Source organism: Phlebotomus papatasi, chromosome 3 (genome assembly GCF_024763615.1).
Source record: "Phlebotomus papatasi isolate M1 chromosome 3, Ppap_2.1, whole genome shotgun sequence".
NCBI classification, from domain to species: domain Eukaryota; kingdom Metazoa; phylum Arthropoda; class Insecta; order Diptera; family Psychodidae; genus Phlebotomus; species Phlebotomus papatasi.
Genome location: NC_077224.1, coordinates 7,690,478 through 7,709,861, shown reverse-complemented (window position 1 = coordinate 7,709,861; position 19,384 = coordinate 7,690,478). Strand labels below are relative to the sequence as shown.

Below are 19,384 nucleotides of genomic sequence, written 5' to 3'. Positions count from 1 at the left end.
TTTTTGTGGAATTTACATAGGCTTTGACGCTCAATTCTAACGCTAAACCGGATGACATTTTGCCCCATATTCCCGATTGAGAAAGAGTCTACTGTATTAGGAGAATTCAAAATTGTAAGGAAATTTGACAGCTTAGAATGACATATACGTCAAAATCTAGTAACTGTCATTTTTTTTAAGGCAAAAAACAAACGAGCAGTAAAAAATTCAAAATGGGCAGTAAAAAATTAAAAATGAGCAGTAAAATATCTGATTATGGTCAGTAAAAAAACTTAAATCTTTACAAAAATGGACCTAATTTATATATTTAACATTTAAAATAGTTCCATATAAAGTGTAAAGCCCTTTATTTTCCCTTTGCCTAGATTTGGACGAAAATATCACTGTTTCAAAGTTTTTTGTTACTGATCAATTTTAACTTTTTACTGCTCATTTATTCAATGCCTTTTTTAAAGAGTTTAGAAGCTGGGGTGACATGATAACTTATTTTCGATACTATCGACTGTCAATTCTGAAAATTTTAAACGATAGCTGCACTTTCTGTAAATAAATATAGATACTTAGGGTAAGTGTGCCAAATTTCGGCATAGTTGCATGCAAGCGCCAAAGTCTCAAGTTTGAAATGTAATATCTTTAATAGAAATTGATTTTTTTTATACCTTTTACTTAAGTAGTGTTGCTTAGAACCTTGTAGACAGTTTATCGTCATTATTTCCTGTAAAATCATTCTTAATACAATTTAAAATGAATAAAAATGTAGACATAGCGTTGGTGGCCTATTTCGGCCACCTTCATTCTCATAGTTCCTTGCCCTTCCAGAATTCTTTAAATATCTTTTTCAGATCATCTTGCTCGTCGAAGCGACATTTTTTGTTATTTTTTTGCATTGTATAATCTCTATAGTATGTAAAAACTAAAAAATCTAGGAAATTCGAGGAACAAAAAAGGTGGCCGGAATTTCAAGCTGGCCGGAATTTGGCACACTTACCCTATCAACAGTCATTTTCTTATAAGAATATCACAATGAATGACCCAACAATGCGTAAAAAGTCGACATTCACTTAATCTAACAGATATAGATTTATCGATACTATCGATTCGATAGTGTCGATAAGTTATCATACCACCCCTGAATTAAGTATCCCAACGATCACGAAGCTAAAAACCAGAGGTGACATGATAACTTATTCTCGATACTATCGACCGTCGATTCTGAAAATTTTACATGATAGCTGCACTTCCTGTATAGTCTCTTTCTTTGAAGAATGTTGCAATGAATGGCCCAACATTCCGTAAAAAGTCGACATTAACTTAATCTAACAGATATAGATTTATCGATACTATCAATTCGATAGTGTCGAAAAGTTATTATTCCACCCCAGGAGTGACATGATAACTTCTTTTCGATACTAGCGACTATCAATTTTGAAAAAATTTAAATAATAGCTGCACTTTCTGTAGCTAATATAAATATTTATCACCAGTCACATTCTTTTAAAAATTTATAATAAATGGATCTGCAACATTTAAAAATACATAATTAAATAAATCTAACTGATACTGAATTATCGATAATATCGAAAAATTATCATTCCACTCCAGTTCTTAGCCTATTTTACCCAAGTAGCAAAATGCAGTCAGCATGTCTGTATTTTTATCAGACTCAGTCATCGGAATGGTCAGTAAAAATAAAGATTGGTAAGTAATGAAATATTAATTAAAATATACATTTATATGACTGACTATACGTGGACGGGAATTACAGAATAATTACCTTTAAATATATATATGTGAGAAAGAGATGTAAAATAAAAGTGTGCTGAGGTTTGAAGAGATGAGAAATATACCTTCACTGTGAGAAATCCGAAAAAGTTAAAATAACAATCCAGAAATGTTAATTTTACCCTGCAGTATTGATCCGAAAACGGTGTAAATATTACCCTTTTTAGGTGTATTATGGATTAAAGTTACCCTTCTTTCATGTTGATATTACCCTTAAAAGGTGTAAAATTAACATTAAAAAAAGTTGATATATTTTTACACCCGAAAAGTGTTAAAATTATGAGGAAAAAAAGTTAATCGCAGCCTTTTTTTCTCAGTGCTTAATTAAATTAGATGAATGGATAAATGAGTATGAATGCGTGCGTGAGTGGAAGAGTGAATGCAATGATGTAGCTGGAATAGCATAAATTTATGATTAATGTTGTTACGGGTGCATTGTGGATGCCCACAGGACTGTGAGCGAGACAAAAGAAGAAACTGGTATTCCCGTAAAATATTGCATTGGCAGTGGGTTTCCTCCTGATTTGGGCAATAGTTTTTAGTCTTGAGTGTGATTTGGAGTGTGCTGTGTCGCGAATGGTGTCGTGTGTTTTTTTTTCTCTTTTCAGAATAATTGTATTAATTGGTGAGATCAAATTTATTTGCCATTGTGGGAAGAAAATCAAGGAGTGCACGAGGAAGATTAACTCGCAGAAAGTTTTTGGTATCATTCTTAATAATCTATATCTGCGAGAGTAACAATGTGAACCTACACACAGAAAAATGGAAAATTCTTAAACAGAAACACCCAGGAATTTAATTTCAAATTCCATCCAATGAATGCCAATGCTCTATTTCTAAATTCTTGATCATTTAGTTTTAGTTGCAATTTGCAAATCTGTAGACATTTTTCATTTTCCAGCTAATGCTGAACTTAAGTTCTCGATATCTTAACTTGAAAGAGCTAGGGATTCTAGCCCATTTATTTCGCTCAGAGCTTCTAGTTAAACTTAAACGCCTCGGGGATTCACGTCCAATTTAAGTTCCTAGGATCTTATATATTCTTAAATTTAGAGTCAAAATTTTTCTGTGTGTATGCTTCCATCCGAGCTCGTTGGAGCAAAATTTTCATTTGCTGGTCCCAATGGCTATGGTTGCTCGATGAGATACAACGGTGCCTGCTGGGACAAAGAGCTGGACTGGCAGAGGACTTCTTCAAAGTCAAATGTTCCAACTTTTCTCACTTCTTCACTGACTAATCAACATTCACGATCCTTTCGCAATAATTTAACACTTTATTGACTTTTATAAAATATGAAATAACAACCGTATCACAATTTAATTAAATCTTTGAAATTTGAAATAGCTTTAAGGAACAAATTTATTGGCAAAAAGCATCGATGAAAAAACTACTAGGTGGACTAGGTGAACTGATAAGAGGCAAAATAGTATGAAAAAAAGAGGAAGAATTGGGTCAGTGCACTCTCTTATATAGTTGATCAGCTGTTTGCGATTACCTGTTAATTAGATTGATAAGATTGAATTGGAGGGAATATTAAATGATGGCTGCACTATTGAATGATATTCGTTGCTCTATGATACTATATGCAATTATTTCGCGCCAATATTTGAAATTGTACCATTATATTAGTTGTGCGCGAACAATATGTGATTGTAAATACATTGTATAAAAAAGTAATTCCTAATTCCTTAAGCACTAGTTTGCAGAGAGGAAATAAAAATTATTCATCGTCAAACAGGCGATTGATCAGAAACATGAGAGGTCTAAGAACGGATCACTGAGCTACAACATGCTAACACAACTGTGCCCGACTGATACAGTTGCGATTTGCGGCGGGGCCTGAAACCTGACCCTCTAATTATGCTAATACCTAATTTGACATTATGGTAAGAACTCATAATTTTGGACAGGTTCTAAATATGGACCCTTTGAGGGTAAAATGGGACACTAAAAATAAATTGATTAAAATTATGGATTTTTATTCCAATATTTGATGAATAATAAATTCTATCTAAATATTTGTTCTTTTTGGAAGATTTTAACACTAAATTCCTTAAATTTTGAATATGATTTGAGTTAAAATTGCTTTGTTGAAACTTCAGTATACGCAATTGCTTACGAGAAATATGACAGAACTTTGTGTTTACTTCACTCTTATTTAGCTGTGGTGAAGTATTACTAATTTCTCTGCGATATTTTTGAATGATATTATTGAATATTCATTGAAAATTGTGGTGATTCACGTTAATTGTGATTAGTACATTTGACCTGAAGTGAGATTTTCCTTGTGACTTACGTTTTTCGTGTGAAAAATGGGCAATTTTCTAGTTCACCAGTGAGGTGATACTCCTTATTTTGGACAGGTGTTTGTCAGGGAATAATATACTTTGGGGTCCGAAAGAGCCCTACTTACTCCTATTGATGCATATAATTAATTTGCGTTATTTTGGGTCAGTATCTTATCACTGACACTCCCACCTAATCATTGATATGAAGAATACTCTCATAGTGTGACGTAAAAATTCTTTATTCCTCGAGGAAATACGTTAGAAAAATACTTAAAAACTAAAGTACAAAAAGTGTAGTTTATGGATATCTTATCTAGTTCCTGCCGTAGATATCAACGTTGTAGTTGAATTGCAAGGTACTTCTGGCTTCCACCACGAAGACAATGGATCTCTGGCCAATTCCTCCAGAAGTCGTATAGACTCTGCCTAAATTGGATGTCTGCGTAACGGACACCTGGATGTATGTGATTATGGCTCCAGAGTAGCGAACTGTGGCTGTTACATCCCTCAGAGAAGGGTAGCTGTTGACTCCTCTGGCGTAAGCCACATGACGATCCCCGGATACGCGTCTTCCGAGTGTGTAGAACCGAGTCTGAGCCCTCAGCTCTGGCTGAAGCTCCACGAGCGCCTCTCCGGGATTGTCACTCAAAAAATCTTCAATTCTCTCAACGACTTTCACTTCAGCAGGCAATTCCTGAGGGAGCTCTGTAGAGTGGGCAGAAATGCCCAGGATGGCAAAGAGAGCCAAGTAGATTGTAATGCGAACCATTGTGAACTTCTTTCTCACTGATGCCCAAATTTCGCGCCCAGACTCTTTTTATACTGCTTTTGCAGACATTGCACAGCGCATCTTGGACCTTATCTGTGCAAAACACCGCGCGTAAAAATTGCTCAAAATTCGATAAGGCTTAAGATAATTGTGTCAGATAATTAATTGGGAGAGATGCGGTCTAGAAAAAATTCTCGGAAATGTTGGAAGTGTGATGACTTCAAATTGCGTCTGAAGAACCAGATTCTGATATAGTAAACCTGTTTTATTTATTACCAGTAGTCTGTATTAATCATCTTTAATTAAAGATGACCTCAATAGCGGACCTTGCAATTGATTTCTTAAAAGACAAAGAAATAATACAAATTATTAAAAAGGACTGAATGACTGTTTGAAGAATACAAAAACCGATTTTTAAATCGTAAATTATGAAGCGGTACCTTTTAGCTTTTGCTCAAGATAATTGGACGAGGAAGCTAACGACGAAAGTTTTCTCATTAGCCTCCAGAATTCGTCATATTTGTTGTGATAAAATCACATTGTTCTTGAATCTCTTGAATACGTTTCAGATATTGTCAAGTAAAGGCGGTTATAAATAAATACATTAGCTTATTCACCTGATCTTCTGGTTCCACAGACGCAATTTGGGTGATCACCTAATCATACTTCCTTCATTTCCTAGAATTTTTTTCTAGATCGTATCTCTCCCAATTGATTATCTGACACAATTATATTAAGCCTTATCGAATTTTGAGCATTTTTTACGCGCGGTGTTTTGCACTGATAAGGTCCAAGATGCGTAGTGCAATGTCTGCAGAAGCAGTATAAAAAGAGTCTGGACATGAAATTTGGGCATCAGTGAAAAGTTCACAATGGTTCGCATTACAATCTACTTGGCTCTCTTTGCCATCTTGGGCATTTCTGCCTACTCTGCAGAGCTCCCTCAGGAGTTGCCTGCTGAAGTGAAAGTCGTTGAGAGAATTGAAGATTTTTTGAGTGAGAATCCCGGAGAGGCGCTCGTGGAGCTTCAGCCAGAGCTGAGGGCTCAGACTCGGTTCTACACACTCGGAAGACGCGTATCCGGGGATCGTCATGTGGCTTACGCCAGAGGAGTCAACAGTTATCCTTCTCTGAGGGATGTAACAGCCACAGTTCGCTACTCTGGAGCCATTATCACCTACATTCAAGTGTCCGTTACGCAGACATCCAATTTAGGCAGAGTCTATACGACTTCTGGAGGAATTGGCCAGAGATCCATTGTGTTCGTGGTGGAAGCCAGGAGTACCTTGCAATTCAACTACAATGTTGATATCTACGGCAGGAACTAGATAAGATATCCATAAACTATGCTTTTTGTACTTTAGTTCTTAAGCTTTTTTTCTAATGTATTTCCTCGAAGAATAAAGAATTTTTACGTCACTATAATAGGATTGTATTACGGAGAGAATGGGAATCTCACAAGGGAAGTACTCGAGTCATTAATTCCATATTCGTCTGGGGCTTTGCTCAACTACGCAGAAAGGCATCAAATTAAACGTGGTATGTATATTCAAAAAGTGCGAAATCGGGTTAATTTTTTTTTAAAAAATTCCCCAAAGTTGAAAATGACACCTTACGCAGCACATAATAAAGAAAATTCGTATGAGACTGCATGAAGCGCTGGCTCAGCGGTACAGCACAGACGTTCAACGGGAGTGCCGCGGGTTCGATCCCTGGCTCCGTCTTTTTTTTTCCTGTTGATATGTTTTTTTCAATTAAGAATTCTATTCTTTATTAAGTGCATTAAGTAGTATTATTGTAGTGTAAATTGCTTATCTAGAATGCTGAATTAAAATCCTCAACAAATTTTTAAAAGCGATGAAAGTGCATCCCGTAATTCATCAAATAATCAATTTACTAGTAGAAAAATAAAAAAAAAAACTGTATGTACTTACAATCAGCTATTTGAGGATCGTTGTGAATATTATTTAAAGTTTTTATTGAAATTTTATAAAAGATTAGAAAGGTCGAAGACCCAAACCAATTTTTTTTTTTTTGGAAAAATCATTTGGAAACCTGCACTGAAACTGATTGTGAAAGTATATCTTTCATTCGATGTGCACATTGTGATTGCACTCTCTGAATGGAGAAACTTCATGCTTAGTAAAAATAATTTTGAATACATCAACCGCCATAGTGTTTGGCAGCTGTCACCTGGATAACGAAGTGCCGGATAACGAAAATAGCTGTGTGTATATTATTGCAAAAATAAATGAATTGAATAAATATATCCACCGGTCGACTGAAGGAACCCAGGGTGGTCGAGTCGAGAGGCGGTAGACTCGAGGATATTTTACCTTATGTAATATTCTGCCAAAATTATCTGAAATTAGTGTCAATCTTTATTGTTAACGGTACGTGAAGTTTTTAAATGAAATAATTACCGAGGAAACACCGGGAATGTTTTTTTATGGAGAGATTTTTTTTATGTTTTAGATGGGAAAGGAGAAAAGACCAGAAATAAGAACAAATGTTGCACTCAAGAGCAACTCAACAAGGTTTAGGAAGCCTTTCGTCGCTGTTTCACTTAAACTGTTTGTCTCCAATTAGAAAATTTCCCTTGTCTCCATTTGGATTACAGTGCCCGCTCTCTAATCCGGATCTCCGTAATCCGGACGAGTTATCGACGGTTACATTTAAAATCATTTTGAGGTCATGTTTGCATGTGTGTTCAAAAATGAAAATGAATTATCCTGTGATGTTTTTGTTTAATAAATGAAGTATAATAGCATAGAATTCTCTAATTATGTCTTTTTAATCTTCTTTAGAACTTTTATTCTAATTCTACAAAAAAAAACTCGTATTATATTTTTGAGACGTTGAACAAATCCAAAAAATCCATCCGGATTACCAATCTTTTTTAATCTAGTAAAACACATGAAAAATTATCGCTTAGGGTAAGTGCTCATAATTTTGGACAGTCTGCTTATAAGCATCGAAGTTCCAAGTTTGAAGTGCGATATTTTCTATACTAATTGACATTTCTTGTTACTCTCTTTTCAGAAGGGTTGTTTAGAAACTTAGCAAGCTATTTATCGTCTTATTTTTATTAAAATTGGTTTTAATACGTTTAAAAATGAATTGATATAGAGGTGACTTTGGCTCTTATTTTGGACAACTTGTTTATTAATTTGGCCAACTTGACTGTAAATTTGGACAGCTAATCCGCCTCAACAGGATGCCCATTGTTCTTCATTTGATGAACCAATCTTACCAAGTCCTCTTCCTGTTCATGTAAGGGAAACGTAGAATGTCACAGAAACCCGGAAACTTTCCATATCATTCATTAAAGTGAGTTGACTTCGATACTCCAACTACGTGCGGATTCGCTCATTCCCTGGCCTTTCCGGGAGCCTTTCAGGACATTTCTCGCTACATCTCTTTCGTAGAGATGATGCTCCTTTGTTTCTCCAGGCATTTGTCCAACCTAGTCATCACAAAAGCTAAAACTTCACGAAATTTCGTGAGAAAAAACCTGTCCAAAATAAGGAGTATCACCTCACTGGTGAATGTCTTAAAAAATTTCCCATTTTTCACACGAAAAATCTAATTCACAAGGCAAATCTTACTTCAGGTCAAATGTACAAATCACCACTAACGTGAATCAACACAATATTCAATGAATATTCAATAATATCACTCAAAAAAACAGAAGAAACATTGTTAGTACTTCACCAAAGCTAAATTAGACTGAAGTAAACACGAAGTTCTGTCATATTTCTCGTAAGCAATTGCTCACACTGAATTTTCAACAAAGCAATTTTACTCAAATCATATTCAAAATTTAACGTATTTACTGTCAAAATCTTCCAAAAAGAACAAATATTTAGATAGAATTCATTATTCATCAAATATTGGAATAAAAATCCATCATTTTAATCAATTTATTTTTAGTGTCCAATTTTATCCTCAAAGTGTTCAAAATAAGAAACTGGACAAAATTATGAGCCTTTCCCCTATTCTGTTTTTCAATTTGAGTTCTAAAATGAATTAGAGGCGTAGTAAAATAATAAATTACACGATCTTTCGACGCGTCAAATATCAGCACATTGCCTCCGAAATTTCGGAATTGTGTGTCAACAAGATTTCACCACTTTGTTTACACTGTTTACATTTTTCTTTGCAAAAATCCGTGAAAATTCCGCGAAAAATGCTTGTAAATCCCAACTGATAGGATTAGATAGTGCTGTGAGGTGTTCTACAAGTGCGATAACATTAGATAAGACAATGAGTGATGGTGGGGATGTGGAACCGGGAGCTTCAGGAGGCGAAAGTATGCTCATCACGACAGATTCCTTTGAGGAATTGTCCGAAGAGATGAGTTCCAGCTTCGAGGGGGCTGGCCAGAAGGGTTCAGGGGCAATTGGGCAGATTGGCGGAGAAGTGGAGGAGGGTGAGGCGTCAAATGGGGCGGGAGTTATGACAAAAAGTGACTCATTCTGCAGTGTTCAGAGCAATCCGCAGCAAGATGCTGAAGATCAGCTTCAGGATGCTGAATGGTTGGGTCAGAAGAGGCATGTGTTCATTCTGAGCACTGCCGGGAAGCCTATTTACAGTCTGCATGGGAGTGAGGACAAATTGGCGTCGCTTTTTGGGGTGATGCAGGCTCTGGTGAGTGTTGTCCAATCCAATCAGGATGCCATTAAATCCATCCACACGGCTGGGATGACTTTTGTGTTCCTGGTGAAGAGTCCTCTGATCCTGGTGGCAGTATCGCGGACAAACAGAAGTGTCCAGCAGATTCAGATGCAACTGTCGGATGTATATAATCAAATCTTGAGCATCCTGACGTTGTCGTACATGAACAAGATCTACGAAAAGAGGAAGAACTTCGACCTTCGGAGGCTACTGGGCGGAAGTGAGCGCCTGATAAATCATCTTCTGGCCAATTGTGGCGGAAATGATCAGGTGTCCAATAATACTTTTAGCTTTCTGACGAATTCCGTTCGGATCCTCCCACTCAGTCCCAGCATCCGTGACAGTATTACGAGCGCCATTCAGAGTAATTGTTCAAAAATCAAAAATCTAGTCTTTGCTGTCCTCATAGCCCAGAACAAACTGATCTGCCTGATTCGCATGAAGAAGTACTTCATTCATCCGGCTGACCTGAGGCTCATTTTCAATCTCATCGAGTGCTCCGAGAGCTTCAAAGCCGCAGAAAGTTGGACACCAATCTGCCTCCCTAAGTTCGATCCCAACGGATACCTCCATGCCCATGTCTCCTACCTGGCTGATGACTGTGAAGCCTGCCTGCTCCTCCTTAGTGTCGAACGCGATGTCTTCTTCACGCTTTCCGAGGCCAAGAAGCGCATCACCGACAAACTTCGTCGCTCAAATTGCCTTGAGGCCATAAATGAGGCCATGGCCAGTCCCGGAATCAGCCTCCGGACCATTGGAATCCCCGAAATCCGACATTTCATCTACAAATGCAAATCCAACGCTCAACTCCTCTGCTCCAAAATCTGCCTGCCCTACAGTGCCCCCAGCGAGTTCCATCGCCTCGAATCCCTCTACTGCAGCATCCACAGTCGCGTTCACAATCCCAGCAGACCCCTCAAGCTCCTCTACGAGATGAAAGAGCGAGAGATCATGCTGGCCTGGGTGACTTCCGGATACGAATTGTACGTGACATTTGAGCCCCTTGTGGACAGAAATGCAGTCATATCGCTGGTCAATAAGCTCCTAAAGTGGATCAAGAAGGAAGAGGCAAGTCTATTCATCATGAATGCCCCCGTCTTTTGAGATTCTCCAGAGGAGACCCTCCGCCGAAGCAATATTCAGCATCTCCTAACCTCAAATTCTTTGCTCAGTGATTTTTAGTTCAATTTACAGTAGACTCTCGCAAATTCGGCTCTTTTAAGATCGGGCTACTTTTTAATTCGGGCAGCGGTTACATTTGAAAAAAGTTTGTTGTCATTTTTCAAGTTTGATTATGATTATCAAATGAATCAAATATGCTCAAATATAGCATGGTTTGTCTTAGTTTTGATGTGATTTTGCATTATTGAGGTATTTTCATGCAATTTACGATATATATCAGTGTGTAAACTCAATATCTATATGCACATGTCGCCCGAATTTCTGTCTAATTCGGCTGACATTTCGGTCCTATACGCCCGAATTTGAGAGAGTCTACTGTATTATGCTTCAAATGGCTTAATGTTACAAAGAAATTAATGGAAATTGTATTAAAAGGATAAATTTGTTGTTTTATTGGGGAAATTCAATCAAAAAATGCGAAAAATTGGGGGAAATTAAGTTTCCGGAAGGAAAACTTACCTTGATGTATGTACTTGATGGCAAATTGGCGGCATTTTGCAAGCGGAGGCTTTTCGATGACAACGGGGTGCTTTGGAGCCTCCCTGACTATCCCTTCTGCTGTCTCTTCAGCAACTACGCGATTAAAAAATGCCGGAAAAAGCGAGAAAAAAACAATTTGCCGGAAAATTGTTCTCTGTGCAAACTAGATTTACTCCACGAAAAAGGTTTGAAAATCACACAAAAATGACAAAAATATAAAGAAATGCATGAAAACTTCTTTTAAAAAGATGTATTTGTTGTTTTTGTGTGGAAAATAGCGAAGGAAATGGAAAATGGAAGGTGATTTGAAGATTCATCTTCCGGGAGATGAAAACCTAACCTCTATAAATTGAGGTGGATTTTTAAGGGAATTTTCACAAGATTTATAAAGGTTTTAGGGATTTTAGACCCAAAAGCGACCCTAAAGAGTGATTAGAGAATTGATAAGATCATTAAATTTATAGAAAACCAGAGAAAAACGGGAAATACTCGGGGAACTCGATAAGCGGAAGTTAGTTGCATTTTTGGAGGGAAATTGATTTTATCCCGCAAATTCCTGCTTTGGAAACCACAAAGAGGATCATGAATTTTATTACAAATTATATATATTCGTTATTTCTCTGCAAAATTCTGTGCAAAAACATCAAAAACATATTCAAAAGAAATTTTTTTTAGAAAATTACAACATAACCTCATTAACTTCTGCATCTGTTCTGTTGTAGCTTTTTTACAGGAAATTTTCATTGAAATAAGAGATTCTACAACTCCAACAATTCTAAACGGACCAGAAAAGTACCTGAACCAACTGAGAAGATCTTTAGAACACCACGAAATACAAGAAAAATAAAAAATAAAAAAATCCGGAAAATTTTTGGAGGGAACATGACGGACATGACGGGAGGTTTTGTTAAGCTGGTGGCCTCTACACACTAGAGAAATTTATGTCCATATTGAAGAGTTTCTCCTACACAAGCGTAGGGAATTTTCTTCAATATGGACATAAATTTCTCTAGTGTGAAGAGGCCATAGACATAATTTATTGAAATATTCCTTTTCAATATCAAATATTGACAAGGATTGCCTCCACAATTGCAAAGATTTATTGACATAAATGTTTCAATATTGAAGAAAATTGTCCAGTATGTAGGTAAATATTGAAATATCTGTTTCAATATGGAACATTTTATTCAATATTTTATTTCATTATTTTGAATGGCTACAAACTAGGCCAAATAATGTCAATAAAAATTTTAAGTCACATTGAAATAAAATTTCAAAGAGATTCTAAATACCAAATTGATTTGATATTTTCAAATCAATTCAATATTTCAAAATTTTTTAATGGTCAGGAATCTTCTTCGTTCAGAACATAACAGAACCGATGGGATTTCATTGTTCATGAATGAAAACACATCCAAGACCAAAATCCAAGTCAGGACGCATCTCTTCCTGCTTCCTCCAGAAATACCAGATTTTCAGAATTTCGCTGTACATTTTGTCAAATCTTCCCAAGAACCCAGTTTGATTAGCACTTCTCACCTGCTTCCTCCAGGAAATCACAGTTCCTCTGGAAGTTTGTTGTGCACTTGGTCGAATACACACAGAATACCCAAATTGGTCAGAAGATTTCTCCTGGTTCCTTCAGGATGTCACAGATCTTCTGTATTTTCCCAAGAGCACCCAAAATATCTAAGTCGGTCAGAGGATTTCTTATGGTTTCTCCAGGAAATCACAGAAAATCTCAAAAGATCTGTGATTTCCTGGTGAAACCAGGAGAAATCTTCTGACCAATTTAGGTATCTTGGATGTTCTTGACAAAATCCAAAAGGAAAACCCACAAGATCTGTGATTTCCTGGTGAAACCAGGAGATATCTTCTGATCAACTTGGGTATTTTGGGTGTTCTTGGGAAAATACAGAAGAAAATCTCAGAAGATCTGCGACATCCTGGAGGAACCAGTAGAAATCCTCTGACCACCATGAGTTTTCCGGGCGTATTTGACAAAAGATTTAACAAAATCACAGAAGATCTGAGATTTTCTAAAGGAAGTAGGGGAGAAGTGCTGACAAAGACAGGTTTCTGGGAAGAATTGAGCAGGATATATAACAGAATCTCTGGTCTTATCTATGATGATGTTCTGAGATGTCTTCCTGTTCATAAACATGCTAATTCCAAAAGTTTTTCGATGAATGATATTTTAATAAGTTGTAATATTGATGTTTTATTATTGAAAGATTGTTCAGTGTGTAGGCAAATATTTAAATATTGGTTTCAATATTCGCTTCAATATTGAAGTTTTATTTCAATGTCACTTTGAAATATTATTATTGCAATCATTGCAATAATTTGCCTAGTGTGTAGACAGCTTTAGACAAAAATTCCTAATAATTAATCCAAGAGTTTGTATTGAAAAGTGCTTATTATTCTTTGTTCTTTTTGCAATCTAGCTCATGCTCGATAGGAAAAAAAGGGAATATGCAAATATGTGAACAGCGAAGCTGCAAGCTTTTCATAAATTTCTGTTGGTCAAAAATAGGGATTTTGTCATATAAAGCTATACAATTTATCATTCCAAGGATTCTAAACCCTATAAAGAAGGATAATAAAGAGCCTGGGGCAGTCTGGAAATACAAGAAAATGCGTTCCGGAAGTAAAATTTGGAGGGAAACCAGGAAGCAAACAAACCCGAACATCCAAAACCATTCTAGCTTAATTAATAGTACTTTTTTGCTGGAAATTGTCATAGAAATCGATATTCTAGAATAGGAAAAACGATCTAAAACTATCTGAACCAACTTGAGAATATAATTAAAATACAGAATTTAAGAAAAATCAAGAAAATAAAATTTTGGAGTTTTTTTTTTGGAGGGAAACTGACAAGTTTTTATTTTAAAAATTTAAAAGCCTCAGAGGTTTTAATAAAATGTGAAAAATTGCATTATAAGAACGTATTCCTTGTTCTTGTGAGTTTTAATAGTTTCAATCTTGAAGAAGTAATGGCCTCTACTAGACCAATTTATGTCCATATTGAAGCAAATGTCCTCCAGTTGTGTAGGAGAGGAGAACAAGAAACTCTTCAATATGGACATAAATATCTCTAGTGTGTAGAGGTCATAAAGTAAAATATGCTTCATTTCCGGAAAGAGAAATCTTACCTTTTCCCAGCTGTTTTTAGGGATTTTTGCTATCCTTTCTAAATGCTGTAATCATTCTAGAGGAAATCGTGTTGAAATGGCTCATGAAAAGATCCTGGGGATTTTAATAAAGTGATTTCAGGAAAACACAATTTGGTGGGAACAAACAACCCTAACCTCAAAAATCATTAACTTCATATTTCATCAATTTTTCAGACCTTTTAAGATTTTTTACACCTCATAATAAAAGCTCTAAACGAAAATTGTAAGGAAAATCATGAAAATGCTCTGAAGAAAGCAATATTTTCAATTTTTTTTGTGAAAAACAATCTTCCAAGGAGTGAGAATTGGACATTTCCACCAAACTTCCCAAATAATTCCGTGGTGAAAATATTGGGAACAGTTTTTTTCACCACCGCCAAACAATAACACCGTGGTGAAGTGCAAGTCCCCGAAGAAAAAGTGCAAAATCAGTGAAAAATCGCGCGGAAAATGAGTTTCAATGAGAACAAGAACTCGGAGACATCCTCAACGTCCCTTGAGGAATGGATGACGCGCCTCAATAGCTACCAAATCCCTCAGGCGGAGATGAATAAGATGATTATGAATTACTTGGTGACAGGTAAGATGGCTGGCGAGACAAAGGGGGAGGGAATTTTGTCAAGAAAAACTCAAATTCCGGGCTTTTTTGGGGTGCAGAGGGCTTCAAGGAGGCAGCTGAGAAGTTCCAGGCTGAGGCCGGTGTCGAACCAACGGTCGAACTCAATTCCCTGGACAATAGGATCTTGATAAGGGACGCCGTGCAAAATGGGCGAATTCAGGAGGCTACTCACCTCGTCAATCAGTTGCATCCGGAACTCCTGGACAATGATAGGTATCTGTACTTCCACCTGCAGCAGTTGCATCTGATTGAGTTGATCAGGGCGGGAAAAATTGAGGAAGCCCTGTCATTTGCCCAGACACAAATGTCCGAAGCCGGAGAGAATAATCCCGAAGTTCTGGTGGAACTGGAACGAACACTAGCTCTGCTGGCCTTCGAGAAGCCCCAGCAGTGCCCCTTTGCGGATCTCCTGGAACAGTCGCATCGCCAGAAAGTTGCCAGTGAACTCAATGCAGCCATTCTCAAATCCGAAAATCAGGAACACACCAGTCCCCGCATTGTCTACCTGCTCAAACTGATCCTCTGGGCTCAGGCTGAGCTCGACAAGAAGAACATCAGCTACCCAAAGATGCGCAATCTCGCCACGGCGTCCATTGTGCCCAAAATGTAGGTGCCCCGTGAGCTCCCAATTTCCCAGCATCATCAGCGTCTCATGTCCCAATTGTACATTTCTTTTGTGAGAAGGCTATTGAACTAACTTCACCACGGGAGCCCCCCGAGCACTCCCCAAGAGTGCTCCCGGGGCTCCAACTTGAGGAGCTCACGTTAAAAAAAATACCAAGACTTTTCTTTCTGTTTTTTGTTTGTAGACATTTTTTTAGGAAAGCTATATTCCCTTCCAAATTAAATTATTAAACAATTCCTCATCCTTTTTTCTGGGACAAAAAAAACCACATTTTAATTCAAAAAGAAGAAAAACTAAATGGAACATGAAGGATTTTCTCAAGTAAAAGAAAATCCCACATTTAGTTTTTCTTCTCAATAATTATTTTTTTCCAAAAAAAACCAAACTTCTTTTCAGAACAATTCGCAATTTTCTAGACTATTTCCCAACTATAAATCCGAATTGAATGAACTGCAAGAAAAGCTGATTAAATAAAATTACTCTAGGCGCAACAACTAGTTTTGTAGCCTTGGCTGTTTTTGTTTTTAGTTACTGGTTCTATCCCCTTACCATTATAAGCATTTTTTACTTTAAAACATTTTTAGAATATCGAATAAATTGGTACAATTCAGAAAAATATTGTGGTTTTATTAAAAATAATTTTTAAAAGTTTTATTTAATCCTTTCATGAAGGGAAGAAATCTAGCGAGGTTCATTACCTTTGAAAACTGCAATTGACAAGTTTCTGTAGCATTTGAAAGGTTTGTATTTTAGAAATTGAAGTGTTTCACTTTTTACAGAAAGTCAAGGAGCTTTCCGTGTGGAACTCATTAAAAATTTTCTCATGAAAAACCGGGCAGAATTCTCGAGTGGTATTCCCGGTGAGAGTTTTGATCAATTTACATAGAAAAAAAGCAAATAAATTACAGTAAGGTGGGATAATTGGATCGTTTTTCGAAGAGTGATACTTAAACGCTTGTTTTTGGACTGATGAAATTCGTTTTTACTTCTACTAAATCTATAAAATTATTCACTGTTTCATTCAGAAACATAATACAAAAAAAATTATCAAAAATATATAAGAAAATTTATAAAATAATGTTAATACTGAAATAAATCAGAATGCACTAACTGGATCGCCTTTTCGCTAATTCACTTTTAATTAAACCTTTGGATTTAAACGATTTAAAATACTTTTTTCACAAGGTAAAAAACAATAAATGTTTTCAATCAACCAGATGTCATTAGCGAAAATATCACTTATAGAAATTTTTTGTGAAGAACTCTGATGGCACAAGATCGAAATGAGTCGATTACACTCACTTATTTAATGGATAAAAATATTATTTTTGCTTTTTCTCAAACTTGAATAGTTATATTATGTTACTTTAGTGACTATATTACGGAAATAAAAATAAAAATATTATTATAAGTGGATTAGTCATAATCGATTCAGATAGCAAAGCGTCCGGATTAGCACACTTGACTGTAAACTGAATTGAAGATAACCTGGCTTAAATAATTTTCGTTAAAATATAATAAAACAAAATAATCAAAATAACCATATAATACCTTAAACTTATATTGTAATTAACAGGATTTATTTAACTTAATGAAATAAAAGTAATTTAAAAAGGATAAAAAAAGGGGTGGCAAAGCGTCCGAGGCTTTGCGAGCTGCTCGAACTCCCAAGAAGGACCTCTGCCTTATATTCCTTTTCGCAAATTTTTCTGGTGTACTTATATAAAATTATTGTCGAATTAAGTTTGTCTACAAATCACCTCAAAACCAGCTTGAAGTTGAAAATTGTTCAAGAAGAGCCTTTCATCATTAACCTTTTAATTAACTCTTTCCGGACCACAACATATCCAGCGAACGAATTTCAGTAAAACTCACTTTATTGTAAGTCTTAGTGGTCAAATATGATACTTTTATAGAGAAAGAATTTTCTCCGCCTCTGAGAAATTGGAAAACTCATGGGAACTCTCGTCCCCTAAAGAAAGCAAACGATACAAACTTGGACAAACTTCAATTTTCCAAAAGCCAATAATATCAATGTTGTGAATTATTTTTGCGTGTCAAATGACTCCTTTACAATATTGATCACTAAAACAAGAAGAATTATTGACCAGTATCTTCTGTGATGTCCAGGAAGTGCTAAAAAGGACACCCAGCTCCTGCTTGCCAACAGATTCCTCAAAATATTTCACAGAATAACACTTTAACACACATTTCTCTCAACAGGATGTTATTGCAGACACATTAAGCTTTCTCAAGAGCCAAAAAAACACTTCCTGGACAATCAGAATTCACCAAAATCTGGAAGAATAGGAAAAACTTCCCCGAAAGCAATCTCCTTCGCTGCCAAATGTCAAAATTATCGGCAATATTGACAAAAATTTCGCTCCCGCTTGAATTTTCTTACAAGGTTGGTGTCAAAAAGCAAATGGCGGACATTGGCGGGATAACCTTACATTTGACCTCTAGATTTTTGGGGACGAGAGTACCCATCAACTTTGAACAAGTTTTTTGAAAATTTATGAAAAAATTGTTTTTCGAATTTATGTAATCTGTAATTGTTAGTTATCATACTTATTGGCCCCGAGAGGTTTTTCCTTATTCGGGTCTAGAAATATCAAAAAAGTCACAATATCTGCAAGGAAGCAGAAAATCGAAAATTCACGATTTTTGACCAAGAATATCTTAGCTCAGGAGTTAATTGGGATCCTGCAAAAAATATCCTAGATTTGGACATCCTTATAGTTTGTAATTATCCAGAAGAATCGGAATTTTATCTATTCTAAATAGTCTAAAAAAATTCTTTTTTCCATGGGTACCCAGAGTCCCAAAGGAGACGAAAGAGTTAACGAATTGAACAACTCGGGTTGAAATTATGCTTTTGAACTTGAATAATTTAATATGGCGATTTTTCCGGTGATAGGTGTCTAAGAACGAAATGTTCAGCTGGACTACAACTACGAAACATATCCAAAAATGAACAAAATCGTCAGGGCCAATTTTTTGCAAAGTCAAAAAACATGTTTTTGGAGGGGACAGAAAGGGGTGGGGGTAATTTGGGTAGTTAGTTCTATAGAGAATGTTGCCTTGTGGAGGGATCACCGAAGACCGGAAGTCAATATCTCTTACCGTTTGGCAACCAGGATAGTGAGAATTTGAAAAAAAATTGGATTGTTGAAACTGCGCTCTCTTGGAGTTCGAGCAGTTAAAAGAGAAAAAAAAGATTGCAAATTACAACTCCAAAATGAGTGAAACATTTTGAAATTATAGAAAATAAATTATATGAAATTATGTGAAATTATATGAAAAAATAATTATTTTTACAGAAATCTACGTTGCATTAGCTTCTCCACGGTACAATATTAGTGGAAAAACTCCCAATAATTTTCCTGTACTCTGAAATTTTTTGAACTATTTTAAATACAAAATAAAGCAATAAAATAAATAAGTTCTAAACTAACTGAGAAAAAGAATATGTTTATGTGTTAAATATTACATCAAAGTTCAAGTTCTGAAAAATTGCTCAAAATTCCATAATCTAATCCTAAATTTGAAACCGGTTTTAATCCGGTTAACCGTCTGTCATAAAAACCCGGTTATTTGGAATCACTAATTTCAAGACCAGTTAATCTTTGACATTCAAAAATTCAAGATGGCGATTTTTTAAGGTCATAGGTATGTTTGAACGAAATGTTCGCCTGGACCACTTCTAAAACATAACCAAAACTAAAAGAAATTGTAGGAGTCGTTTTTGGGAAAAACCAAAAAACATGGTTTTGGAGGAAGTG

General features: G+C 36.0%; 4 protein-coding genes across 5 annotated transcripts; 3 read left to right on the top strand and 1 right to left on the bottom strand.

Annotated features, from left to right (window-relative positions):
- Window positions 1-4,384: 4,384 nt before the first annotated feature.
- On the bottom strand, window positions 4,385-4,840 carry LOC129805186 (uncharacterized). The gene has a single exon (XM_055852945.1). It carries the CDS (start codon window positions 4,838-4,840, stop codon window positions 4,385-4,387), a length of 456 nt encoding a protein of 151 aa, XP_055708920.1.
- An 854-nt stretch (window positions 4,841-5,694) lies between these two features.
- LOC129806611 (uncharacterized) lies at window positions 5,695-7,105 on the top strand. Its single transcript, XM_055855319.1, has one exon. It carries the CDS (start codon window positions 5,713-5,715, stop codon window positions 6,166-6,168), a length of 456 nt encoding a protein of 151 aa, XP_055711294.1. The 5' UTR covers window positions 5,695-5,712; the 3' UTR covers window positions 6,169-7,105.
- Window positions 7,106-8,946: 1,841 nt separating this feature from the next.
- On the top strand, window positions 8,947-10,707 carry LOC129806605 (vacuolar fusion protein MON1 homolog A). The gene has a single exon (XM_055855312.1). It carries the CDS (start codon window positions 9,107-9,109, stop codon window positions 10,619-10,621), a length of 1,515 nt encoding a protein of 504 aa, XP_055711287.1. The 5' UTR covers window positions 8,947-9,106; the 3' UTR covers window positions 10,622-10,707.
- Window positions 10,708-14,730: 4,023 nt separating this feature from the next.
- On the top strand, window positions 14,731-16,215 carry LOC129806609 (glucose-induced degradation protein 8 homolog). Of its 2 annotated transcripts, none has more exons than XM_055855317.1 (3): window positions 14,731-14,935; window positions 15,013-15,580; window positions 16,016-16,215. In XM_055855317.1, the coding sequence occupies exons 1-3, from the start codon at window positions 14,806-14,808 to the stop codon at window positions 16,071-16,073; spliced, it is 756 nt and encodes a 251-aa protein (XP_055711292.1). In that variant the 5' UTR covers window positions 14,731-14,805; the 3' UTR covers window positions 16,074-16,215. The 2 variants fall into 2 exon arrangements, with proteins under 2 accessions (XP_055711292.1, XP_055711293.1); XM_055855318.1 differs by having other exon boundaries at window positions 15,996-16,215.
- Window positions 16,216-19,384: the final 3,169 nt, after the last annotated feature.